The sequence below is a fragment of the Haemaphysalis longicornis genome, unplaced genomic scaffold (genome assembly GCF_048455015.1).
Source record: "Haemaphysalis longicornis isolate Haplotype H1 unplaced genomic scaffold, Haemaphysalis longicornis Haplotype H1 scaffold_12, whole genome shotgun sequence".
In the NCBI taxonomy this organism is placed as follows: Eukaryota; Metazoa; Arthropoda; class Arachnida; order Ixodida; family Ixodidae; genus Haemaphysalis; species Haemaphysalis longicornis.
This window is the reverse complement of record NW_027526225.1, coordinates 109,127,975-109,141,265: the sequence shown is the minus strand read 5'-3', so window position 1 is coordinate 109,141,265 and position 13,291 is coordinate 109,127,975. Positions and strand designations below refer to the sequence as shown.

At 50.4% G+C, this 13,291-nt stretch overlaps 1 protein-coding gene across 1 annotated transcript; it reads right to left on the bottom strand.

Moving 5' to 3' along the window:
- Nucleotides 1-3,494: 3,494 nt before the first annotated feature.
- Nucleotides 3,495-10,692, bottom strand: LOC144163221 (beta-galactosidase-like; the record flags this gene model as incomplete). The annotated part of the gene is given in 4 exon segments (XM_077694079.1): nt 3,495-4,028; nt 7,268-7,924; nt 9,095-9,370; nt 10,194-10,692. Coding segments are annotated over 4 exon segments (1,888 nt in total), but the record flags the coding sequence as incomplete, so codon positions are not given.
- Between the last annotated feature and the right edge of the window lie 2,599 nt (nt 10,693-13,291).

Genomic DNA, 13,291 nt, shown 5'->3' with positions numbered 1-13,291 from the left:
ACGAAAACCTCGGCAGCGATCACTACCTCATAACCCTCCGCGTACCCTTCGTTCACAAACCCCTCCGCAGAGGCACCGCACGCCTCACGAACTGGCCCAACTTTCGCAAGGATCCCACCTCCTTACCACCCATTGGCGACAACCTGGACGACTGGGCACAGGCCCTAGAGCAGAGGGTTTGCGCCCACACTCAATCTATAGCCCTCACAGACGCAACGCCGGTGGCTGATTCACACCTCCTCCACATGTGGGATGCCCGTCGGGGCCTTTCTAAAAGATGGAAGCGCCAGCGCCACAACCACACCCTCAGAAAACGTATAGCCCGCCTGAACCACGAGATCCAAACGTACTCCAGCCAGCTTCACAATCAAAACTGGCGGGACTTCTGCACCCGCCTGCAAGGTACCCTCCACACCCGCAAGACCTGGCACCTCCTCCGCTCCCTCCTGGACAACCACTCTACTCAACGTCAATCAATGCATCGCATCCATCAACTCATCCGCAACCATTCGCAACCCCCTCGCGAGCTTCTCCGCACCATCAGGCAGCATCTCTTTGGTGATCCGGTCACTCATCCCCCTGCCCCGAACCTTCAATACACCGGACCCCCCAACGCCGACATGGACCTCCTCTTCACCATGACCGAACTCCACGCCATTCTTGCCCGCCTCACCCGCAACACCACCCCGGGCAGAGACCACATCACCTATAGAACTATCCGCAACCTCCCGAGCGACACCCTTGAAGACCTCCTCACCTATTACAACAGCAACTGGGAAGCCGGCACGTACCCCTCACAGTGGCGTCACTCAGACATCACCCTTATCCCCAAGCCCAACAAACCTGTCTCCGCCACCACCCTCCGACCCATCGCCCTCACCTCGTGCCTCGGCAAGATCTATGAACACCTAGTTCACCAGCGCCTCTCCACCTACCTCGAAGACCGTAATCTGTACCCCCTTACCATGTTCGGTTTCCGCCAACATCTCTCCACCCAAGACGTCCTTATACAAATAAAAGAACAGCTCCTCGACCACCTAAGCCGTGACACCCCCAAAACGCTCCTCACCCTCGATGCCAAAGGGGCCTTTGACAACGTTACGCACAAAGCCATCCTCGATAACCTCAATCACACCGGTTGCGGCCACCGCGCCTACCAATTCGTCTCCGCGTTCCTGCGGGACCGCACTGCCACCCTCCGGCTCGGCCCTCTCCAATCCCCTACCTTTCACACCCCTGCCAAAGGCACACCGCAAGGCTCCGTTATTTCCCCCTTACTCTTTAACATCGCCCTCCTCCACCTCCCCAGTCTCTTGAATGCCATCCCCGGTATCTACCATGCGCTTTATGCCGATGACCTAACTATATGGACTACCAGTGGCTCCAGCGGCGCGCAACAAGACGCCCTCCAGCAAGCCATCGACACCACTGTCGCCTACCTCCACCCCAGAGGCCTAACGGTCGAACCAAGCAAGTCTGCCCTCCTCGTTCTCCGAGCCCGCACCCGCGGCCGCCCCCCACAACCCACCCCGGACCCACAAGTGACCATCCACGGCTCTCCCATTCCCCAAGTCACCTCCCTTCGGGTACTCGGAGTTCCTTTTTACTACGACGGCTCCGGCGCAATTCTTCTTCCACAGCTCCACAAAACAATCACCCAACTTACACACCTCATTCGGCGCATCCGCGGCTCCACCTACGGCCTCAAAGAATCCGACACCTGCAAACTCGTTCAAGCCCTCCTCATCAGTCGCCTTACATACAGCTGCCCTTTCGTCAACCTCAAGACACAGGAAGCTAGCAAGCTGGACGCTCTGATCCGCAAGACCTACAAAGCAGCCTTAGGCCTCCCTACCTACACTTCCAACACACGCCTCCTCCAGCTTGGCCTACACAACACCCTCACAGAAATCTTGGAAGCCCAACGCACTTCCCACCTGCACCGACTCTCCCTCACACCGGCTGGTCGACGGGTACTTCAGGTCATCGGACGCACGGCCCCTGCCACCCCACACGCGCCCCGACGTATCCCCCTCTCCATTCGTCAACGCATCCACGTCCCCCCCGTCCCCAAGCATATGCACCCCATCTACAACCAAGGCCGCCGCAACGCCCGCGTCCGATTCCTCGAAAAACGCTACGGCTCGGATCCCAACACCCGCTATACCGACATCGCGCAGTCCTCAACCCGCCACAGCACCACCATCGCAGTCCTTAACAACGAGGGCCGCCTCCCCACCGCGGCCTCCTACCGCCACATCCCCACGCTCACCGCCGAGTCCCTCGCCATCGCTCACGCTGCCCTGACCCACTGCCACCAACCCTATCTGACCATAATAACCGACTCGCAGCAAGCGTGCCGCCTCTACCAAGCCGGCCTCGCCCCGCCAGCAGCCATTCACCTCCTTCAACGCCTCCCTGAAGACATTGACTTCTCCATTGTCTGGACCCCCGGCCACTCCGGCCTGGCAGGGAATGAGGCGGCCCACGCCGCAGCCCGCGCACTTATTACCCGGGCACTTCCCTCGCCTAGCCTCGACCAAATAACTCCCCCACCCCCAGACCCAGCAGCCCTGACACCTCTCGACCCCACGTACAACTCCATCCTCTCCCACCACACAAACTCCCGACGGCGATACCCGCCCCCCCCACCCTTCCCTCACCGCCCAACAGGCCTACATCCTCCGCCGACTACAGACCGAAACATACTTTAACCACATCATTCTATCCCACATTTCCCCTTCTCTCTTTCAACCCGACTGCCCCCATTGTCACATCCCTCTCAACACCTACCACCTCGTCTTCTCCTGCCCCCAACACCCACATCCCCACCCCTCCCCTTCCCCTGAGCAGTGGGAGTCCGAGCTGACCAGCTCCGCACCGGAGCGCCAGGTCGCCCTGGTGCGGCGCGCACTGGAGGCAGCCCGGACAAGAGGCCTCCTGGACTTAGGAGGCTAACCACGCCCTTATACCCCTTCCCTTTAAGCTCAATAAACGTTTTGCCATCCATCCATCCATGCTGAGGGCTATCTTACTGTTCTTACGCGTCGCAAAAAGCGGCAAGCTTTATTTATTTATTTATTTATTTATTTATTTATTAGTTTTAGTTAGTTACTTAGTCAGTCAGTCAGTCAGTTAGTTAGTTAGTTAGTCAGTCAGTCAGTCAGTCAGTTAGCTAGCTAGCTAGTTAGTTAGTTAGTTAGTTAGTTAGTTAGTTAAAATGTCTACAGGCCACTTTGCAGGTGTTTTTGAACGGAGGATTACAAAGATAAAAAGTGTCGCGATAGAGCGAGATGACTTCAGCAGCAGGTGAACTGAACCGACTTAAATCGCAATACCATCTCTGTCTGACATTAAATCAGGCAACCTGCCAGGCTAACCTATGAGCACATTAAAACATTCTCCCTCTCTCCATCTCATTCTCTCGGTGCAAATCCGTGCGCACGTTCTGTCCCGCACTAGATCTTAAAAAGATACAAACAATTTCCACTGGCTTAGTTTCAGTTACCGGTTTAGAAAACAAAATTTATTGATCTCATATTTCATTTCGTCGAGTACTTGCGAAGCTTTTGTCATTGAGATGGCTGGTTCGGAATAGGCCCGTCGACGTTCGGCTTGTCGACAAATCGAACATTCTGGGCTCCGGTGGGGTAGGCTTCGGTCTCGAACACAATGAGGGTATTTTGTTCGGGGTAGGGACGTAGGAGCGAACCGGGCACGTACAGGGTCACCTGCGGCCCTGTGGCCGGCCAATAGCGGCCCAGGTTGAAGCCGTTCACTATGGCCACGCCCTTGCCCCAACCAGTGGGATCGAAAAAGGTGTCCAAGGGCGCCTGGCCCTGGGGCAGTGTGAAGGTACCGTAGAAGAAAGCCGGCACGTCGGGTTGGTTACCCCTTCCGGTGACGCTTGCTTGCCCTGAGAGGAACTGGTCGAGTCGTACAATGTCTTCCTTCGAGATCAGTGGCACCCCTTCCATGGTCCAGTTGGTCAGTATTGCGCGGCCGAGTTTCACGCTAGAAATGATGCCCTGCGTGTGTTTTTGAAAGACAAAAGGAAAACAGAAAACAGGTGTGTTAGCGGTCTATCGGCAGCTAGAACAAGTTTTAATTTTCTTTGAATGCGTTGCGGTGGCAAGCACCGTCGGTGACAGATTGATTAAATGGTTTTTATGCGCAGAACATTTTTAGTTGTGTTATGCATAGCTTCTTCAAGGGGTACATTAAAGAGCCACGTTAACGCTGTTTTCTGTCGATGGTTTCTGCAGACGGGGTGGTTATAAAGGCAAGAAAGTATACGAAATGATGACGCAAAATAACATTTTAAATGCAGTAAACTGTCGTCAAAACGCGGCCCAACGGACAAGACACTGACTTCGCTATAAGCGATGTTTTGTTAAGAGCGGAAAGGAGTCGCTCTGTATTGGTGTCCATTAAACACTTAAATGAAGATTTTGAATAAATATATTTCATTATAACGAGAGTTCACTCTAGTGGTTTAACGGCAGCCGTTTAGATCAGCAAATTGACCAAAGCTACCAACCAAATAACCAAATAATAACCAATGTAATAACCAAAGAAATAACCACAGCTACCCCGCACTTATTGAAACAAAAAACATTTGATCAGAGGTTAGATACGTGCGTTTCCAAAGCGACATGTGGATTACAAGATCGGTGGCTGATTAAGGTGGCCAACTTCGGAATGGTTACACTGTTCGTTATCTTAGTGTCTCCAGATATTTACAGCTTTAAAAGCCCAAAAAAGTTATCCGCTTGTTGCACTGTGCTGCGCTTTTAAGGGCGAAGCACTCTAGGGGCTCGGGCTGGCGGCGTCTAATGTCGTCGCCGTAACCACCGTTTGATGTAGTCACGCTAATAAAACGCCGGGAAACTCGTTTACGCCTCGCGCTAGAACGTAACGGGTACTAAAAAAAAACTCCCACCTCCCCTAGCGGGAACCCCTGTGTAGATACGACGCATAGGCCGAGCGGCGAAGGGACCGCGTTTTAAAGCGCGCATAACGTTGAGGGGACTGCGTAAGCCGGTCCCAGTCGATGATGACGTTGGCGTACTTGTAAAGCGGCGTGGACTCTAGGTGTTTGAGCCAAGCGTGGATGTTGCTTCGCCGGAGAACGGCACACCGCAGCGCGCCCGAAGGAGAGGAAACCGCGGAAGAGAGAGTACTGCACATGCGCCGGCCCCAGCGCGTCTGCCGCGGCTATGACGCAACGTGCCGCGGCCATGACGCAACACAATCCAACACAATCCACTTTAATCCAATCCAATCCAAGCCAATCGAATCCAATCCAATTCCCCTCGCGAGAGAGTGTTCGCTATCGGAGAGGAGAGGGGGTGAGCGGCGGAGAGCGCAGCTGGCGCGGCGAGGATAATGGGGGAGGGGTGGACAACGCCGACGACAACGACGACGACGCCGGAGGGACAAGGCGAGTGAATCAGATGCTCTGCATCTAAAACACCGGGACACTCGTTCACGCCTCGCAATAGAACGCTTCGTGCTTTAAAGACGCAGGACTTTTACAGCAAAGCTGCATACCTGTAGCCCCCAACGGTTTCATCTCCGTTGGCAAGAACACCAAGGCACCAAGGATACATTTATGCACTGCGTGCTTCGCCACTTCCCGGGTTTCACGTGAGCAGATATGGCCCGGAATTTTTTGTTTGAAGAATTGAGGGGTGGGGGTTTTTTTTCTTCGTTTTTTCAGACTGCCCGCAGATTCAGCTCCCCTGCCTATCGCGCACCTGGTGAAACGTTCGCGAGGGTAGCATAGAGTTCCTCGTAATTCTGACGGCTGGAGATTACGGTTTCCGACTATCGCTTCGTATTGTTTGGCAGATAAAGGCGGGTGTTTTCGATTGGCTTCTGAGTATCTATCTCTGAACGACAGCCACATTTGCTGCCTTATCGGAGATATAACGAGTGCTTTCAATTGTTCACGGCCTTTCCATTCAATACCATGATGCCAGACTTCCAGACAGCGCAGATTGCATACAACAAGAGGGGGGAGGTAAAATGGATTGCAGTTGGATGAGTTCATCAAAGTATTTGCTGGTGAATCTTCAGAGTTGTCAGCATGCTTCATCTCCTCTTTTATTTTTTTACTCGCGTCCTATTTTCAGAAGCACACACTAGAAATTAACCCTTTCTTTTGAATATAAATCCAAAAAGCATGTGACTTTTGAATCTCGCGCTTTTTTTAGTTACGTTTTTTCTCTCTCTTTCGTATTCAGTAATATCAAAAGTCCTGTTTGGGCCAACATTACAGTTATGTTGTAATAGACCAATGCGGTATACAACAAGAGACAGAAGGCAAAGAACAGCGCAGTGTTTCTTGTATCCCGTAGTATATTACGATGAATCTGCACCAACTAGTCCAACAGTACATTCCTTCCGAACCCTACTTAATAGCGTTGGCCTACACATAATTGGGTTAAACTGTTTTTTTTTTTTGTTGTTGTTTTTTTTTGCTACGCAAACAGCTACTGCGTATGCAGGTTACAGTGAAGGTTAATTGATTCAACCCAAACGTTTCTAAATTTAGAAAACTTCTAATTCGCGAGAAATAAAGCTTTAAAATTTGCAAACCTCGCTGTACCTGCATATCGCTTAAACAATTTTGGCAAACATTTATAAGGCACTAAATCAAAATACGTTCAGTTTGCACCCTTTAGCTCTAGCAAAAAGACCTCATTCGAAGCCCCCGTAATGCAATAATTTTCCCCACAAATCTGAAACTTATAATTAGCAAAACGCCTGCATGCCACCAAAAATGACATGTGGTTTTTCTTCTCTGTATTTTTTTACTGGTAACCGCATACCCCCCCCCCCCCCCCCCTTAACTGCCCATACTGACCCGGCACCCCAAATACAACTAATTTGGTTTGGATGTGCCCTGCCAACACCCAACCCTACAACCACACACCCTTGAGCAGTGGAAGAGCTTGATGCGCAGTGGCCAACTCGCGGATCAGGAGTTTCTTGTGACGCGCACCCGGGCCGCCGCAGCACAGCGCGGACTACCTGACTAGGATGTCCACCCACCGTCTACGGTAGCACTCAACGGTATAATAAAAAAAACGTTCTCCACTCCCCTCCACACATCGCCGTGATCGAGACTCTGCGTGACCCGTGCGCAAACCTGTCCTACCCGAGTACTCCAACAATTCAGCCACATACGAAATCCCTTAACTAATAACGTCACACTACTTATTCACCCACAAAAGCAGTCGAGTCAGGTCGTTGCCCTTACCTTAGGATCGTGGTTGTTCCTTCCGTAGTTCTGGCGGCCCTGATTCTCCACAAAAATGGTGAGGTTTTCCCCCTGGGCTGCCACCACGGGCGTGCTGTATATTTTCTCGTCATCGCTTAGGACGCTTCGAGTCATCTTCGTGATGACGTAACCCCTGTCCTTGATGCCGGACACCGTCAAGAGTGACGGGCTCTTGGGCCTGAACGGAACGACCGTACGGTAGACAACGAAACCGAAGCCATGGTCCAGCTCTTCGAACGTCAACGGCCGTTCAGCCAGGACTGTGCGGATGTAACCGCGGCTGCGGAACCAGTCCATCGCTTCCGTCAGGGACGCGCTGCGCGTCAGAGAAACGGTTCCCAGGTCTAGCTTGGGAGTCGGAACCGGAACCGGACCAGGTGGAAGCGGAAGGAACTTTGCGGTTGCGTTCCGGATCATGTAGTAGAGGTCCGTCGGGTCACCGGACTCGGAGAGCGGGGAGCCGTGATCGTAGCTGGTCAGTTGCGGGGGAGGCCGGTTTCCGTTTGTGAAGCCGTAGTTCGTGCCCCCTTGGAACATGTAGAAGTTTACCGAGCCGTTGTAGTGGGACATGATCTTCTCGAAGGTGTCGACGATGAGACGCTTGTCGACCTTGTCGTGGGGGAGGGACCATACGTCCTGCGGGTCCGGATGCAAGATTTTGAAAGCTCGTTATAGCGTGCGCCTGGTGTGCTAAGGTTTCAACACGATCAACGCTAATTTGCTTAATAAAAAAATCAATAACCAGGGAGTCATGCTTTCAACAATGAATGGGTAGCTGGCTCTATGTCATTAGTACTCATTACCCTATCAATAACATTGTGTTAAATAAAAAGTTGATTGATTGATTGTGAGGTTCACGCGCCGACGCAACGCAGGCGATGAGGCGCGCCGTAGTGGAGGGCTCCGGATTAATTTTGACCACCTGGGGATCTTTATCGTGCGCCGAAATCTCGTACACACGGGCGTTTTTGCTTTTCGCCTCCAAAAACGCCCGTGTGTACGAGATTTCGGCGCACGATAAAGTAACCTGATTCTTTCAACCAGCGGCAACTTTGGTTCCCGAAAGAACAAAATCTTGCTTATGACAAATAATTTTCTGTTTAGTTAATTTAGTTAATTAAAGTCAATATTACATTTAGCTTTTTCAATTATAATTTCCATTCTTGACATACATTGGCACAAATACGGACACCAGTCACAAAAGTACGGGCTGGATCTTTTATCTCCCATATTCACTTAACTCCTTTTCGTTGTCTTTTTTAAAATATTTCCCTGTGATTCCTAAACAAAAACGGTCGAGCCACCTGAGCATTCTTTTATAATACGAGAATTCGATTCGTACGCATTCCTTTTCGCTGAGTTATGTTACCACGTTGTGTCGCTGAGTTTCGGGCTACTGCGTTTAGTGTTGGTGAGTGTATGTTGGGACGAAACACGCAATAACTGTTTCTTTTCTTACTGAGTGGGTTTCACTGAAATGCACTTTCGAGAAAGCACGCTTTACCGATAGTAATCTTTACGTTGAGCCCTTTTAAACGTCGCACAAACGCATTGCTGAGAAGACATTTTCTCAGGGGAAATGTAAGAAAGAAAAGAAGACTCCACTATTTTTTAAAAGGTCAGTTCACAGCCAATTGGTGTTTTGACGATAGGTTCGTGGTTCTTTTTACTTTATGGTTCCGTTGATATGGGGACGGCGAGATTTTCGCCAGTTGAGCCAAATAACACCTGAGTGATGCTCACACATTAACAATAAACACTCACGGCCGTTTTCAATTGAACCTCTAAATTTCCGAACCTGCTCACCTGTCGTCCGCAGTAGTACTCGGTGACGACGAACGGCCCGTGGGCCTGTGCCCGTTTTACGGCGTCGAAGGCCTGTTGAATTGTAGCCTTGGTGGGACCGAAGTCGGTTGTGACCAGCGTTCCTTCTACGCGGTCGCACTCGTACGCTCTGTCTTCGGGGGTATCTGTCCGAAAGAGGACGTTGTCCGCACCCAGATGTTCCTGGAACTTGTCCACTAGATGCTTCATGTACCTCTTGTCGCACACTCCGCCGTACAGCCCGTACTCGTTCTCCACCTGCAACGAGGCGTCGGGCAGTAAGTAGCACTATTTTTAGGCCCATTGTTTTCTTTATTTAAAGTGCAACATCACGAGAAGTTGTCTTGTTTAAAGGATTCCTTATTACGAAGCCTCGCCGGGCTGCAATAAGCCGGATTAAATTTGTTATCTGGTGTTTCTCAAATATATATTGCGTCAACATATAAAATTAGCACTGGCTTAGCTCGGCTATGCCAGGATATACGCAGCGTGAGCTAAGGTTCACCTGGTTATTCGTAGCTTTCCTGGTTGTCTAGGATTAGGTTGATTACCATGCTAACTGCTGCTTCAATGATACACACACGGTATACGCTTTACGTTACACATGTATATTTATCAAGCCGCTCCGGCGCAGCGTCACCAATCGCCCCAGAGCTAAGCTGGTTCCACAGGCGCACGCCGGTGTTGCTGCGACGCAGGAGCTATCGGTTGCACACCCGGCCACCCCTCGCATGACCATCAAGTGGACCTGGCCGCCACGTGCAGAACGGAGGTCGGCGAAGACGCTTGGTGCGTTGGGTGTGTGAGAGACGCCGGGCAGCGAGCAACGTTCTGTGCGCCGAGTGACGTCACTGATTCTCGCGCATGCGCAGCACGGCTCTCCAGGAGCCACGCAAAACTGCTCAACCTCGGCCAGTGTAGCTCACGCTACAAAAGCCAACGACGAAATTTTAACGCTTGTAGTCTGCTCTAGGGCCATCCGTGTGTAAGTCAGGCTAGTGACAACTTCCGGCTTCTCAACTAAAAGCCACTAAAAAAGGTTACAAGACACACCAGAATTGCCCTTTGTCCCGGTCCTTACCTGGACAGTGATTATAGGCCCTCCGTTCTTGTACAGGTACGGAACAACCATCGGCAGCAGGTGGTCAAGCCAGCTGTCCACCGCTTTCAGGTACGTATTGTCCGACGTCCTGTACTTCATCTGAGGATTGATCCTGAGTAGCCAGTAGGGAAGACCGCCGTTGTCCCGCTCGGCGCAGATGTAGGGACCGGGCCGCAGGATGACGTAGAGTCCGACCTCCTGCGCCAGCTTGAGGAAGGTCTCCAGGTCGTAGTTTTCTTCGAAGTAGTACTTGCCGGGCGCCGGCTCGTGACCACTCCATTCTACGTAAGTCTGCAGGGCGTTCAGGCCGGCCATCTTCATCTTGTGGAGTCTATCTCGCCAGAAGGCCTTTGGGATGCGAAAGTAGTGGATGTCGCCGGAGACGTAGCGGAAAGGCTCGCCATCCTTGAGGAAGCGGTCGTTTTGGTAGTCTACTACGAACGAGCGGTTCGACTTATGTGATTCGCCTTGAACTGGGCTTGTAAAGGAAGTTACTGCTACGAATACCAGCGCAAGCAAAGCGCTGAAGATGTTTCTCCCCATTGGAGTCACTTGCGTTATGCAGCGCTCAAGGCGCACGGCTAACAGCACGTTGATGGCGTCAAATTTTCTCGTTCTTATAGCATGTGCGACACAAAATTGGTGACGTAAAGCGTCGTTATCACCACCGCTTTATCGTACACACAAAGAGCGTGGGTTATCGGAGTTGCGTGAAGATGTCAAGTGACGCCGTCCAGCGCAGTGTGATTGTATTCTTCGCTTCATCCCATTGATGATTTCCAAGTATTCCTAGGCTATGTTCACACTACCGACGCAAAAGCCATATCGTCATCTATGGGCGTAAAAAAAAACGGCATTTCACGCAGTTCGGTTGTCTGAGACGTGAAATTACGTCATTCTTTAAAGTTATTACGACAGTGGCGGCAACAGTCTGAACCCTGCCTTACATTTCACAGGGTTGGCGTGTATATCGCAGTGTATATAAGTGTATATAAGTTGAGATATCGCGCTCATGTGAGACACGCTGTGACAGGGTGTGTCCAAAATCCGGGTTGCTTGAGTAGAGTTGCCGCGTAAAGAGCACGATAAGTGCCCCACGCATTTGGTACATTTGCGAACCGCTCATGACGACGCATGCGGCTCCGACGCATGCGGCTCCATTCGACGAACTGGTTCACAAATTGGGTGCAGCCAATATAGTGCGCTTTGCCGCATTCTCTCTCTGTTCCACAGCGAAGGTGTTTTAAGTTAGCAGCTTGTGTAAGCAGCTTAGGATGCAGAAATGCATGGAAAGGGACAAAGTGCTTGTCATGCGTCACCTTACTGTGGCCCTCGTACTCATGCCAATATCGAAGAGGTTGGTGCGGTCAGTAGTTGGTGAATAATCCTGTCATTCGAGCCCATCTGATGTTCAGGCGTTCGTAAGGTTGGATCGTTTCGACCGCTTTAATCCAAACATGCTGACGCAGTTATTCTGCGCTCGTTAGGCCAGCTTTAAAAAAAAAAAGCCTGATCGTAGCTGTGAGTTTGAATTTCGGAACGTAACTAGTATTCAAATAAAGCGGGGATGTATACCTCACTTATCCACTCCAAGAAGTAGGGGTGGGGTCCATATCTAAAATTAAATAACGCGATAAGGGGTTCTTCAGCTGTAAAACTTGCAGAACGCAATACTATATTGGTCTTTACAGAGGGGTATGCATAACTCCCCGACATCATGCCACGTACTACGCAGTAAAACATCTAAACAGCCCCGCCTAGACGAAAACATCGAAATAATTGGCTATATTTTTGTTTTGCTTTTTCGCGCAAGGTTTATCTAACTTATGAAATGAGCAGTCGAAAAGTATCGTAAGCCACTTTTGTAGACAAGCAGGACGCATGGGCCGTACTGTGACATGATTATAGTCGCGCGGGACACTTCACATTATAAACAAGCGTAAGCAAGGCGTGGTCAGCCCAGGCAGATTTTCTTCCAGAAGGTTACTTTAAACCATGGCGGCGTCTCTTACGATCATTTCACTGTATGACGGTGAACTAACGACGAGAAAAGGGTGGGGCCGCTGCCGAGTGTCGTAACTGCTGTGCCGTCTTACCGCTACCTTTCAAGAGCCCGGGGCCTATTCTCGACTGCATAAATTCACAGTAATTCGCCATGTTTTTTGCGTCAGAAAAACGTAAGCAATCAGTGACGTGATGCACGTATAGCTATGACGACGTATTGTGTAATTTGACACTTAGCTCATAAAAAATACCACCAAGCTATCAAATATTGCGCATAAAAGATATAAAAACACATGGCACGTATTATAAAAATAGGACAGCAACTGATGCTGGTACGAAAAACGCATTTCTTCAGGTTAAAAGTGGCGTCAACACATGCGGTGATCAAGTAGCGTTGATCAAAAAGCGAGCGAACGGGGGGTGTTAATAAGCTAAAGAACATCACACAATCTTTTTTGCCGAATCTATTAAGTTTTTTAAATAGCATTTAGTAGCATACTTGAGCTCTCTGCTTTAATGCAAGCTTTGTTGCGTTATCACCTTCCCGGCCGTCGCAGCCGCCACGCTATCGTCTGGTGGTATGTTACAAATTTATGGGGTCGGCCGTGACCCCATAAAAAAGTCGGCCGTGACCACCACCCGGTAAGGACAGCAAAACGCTACGCCTGATAACGGCAGGTCGTACTGATGCCACCGATTCCCTTAATTGTCAAGATCGAACTCAAACAGCGCAGTAATGAATAAAACAGTCAGTTTTCTTTGTATTTTTAAAGACGATAGTCTTTCTCGGCCTATTTAAACCCAGAAATTTTGGTCTGTCTGTATGTTTGTCTACATTTAAACGCAGAAATTTTGGTCTGTCTATATGTTTGTCTGCTTTTTTCTTTCTTTCTTTATTGCCGGACGTCAACATGCACAAAACCAACAAATTGCAACACAAGACGTCACGAGTTAATACAAAGCCACAATCCGGTTCTTCCGGATGGTGTTGTAGTTAAAAAGTCGATTTAGTGCGGTCAGTGGTTCCACGCGTGCCAACCATTCAGGCACATACTCTTGGACTTTAAACCCTT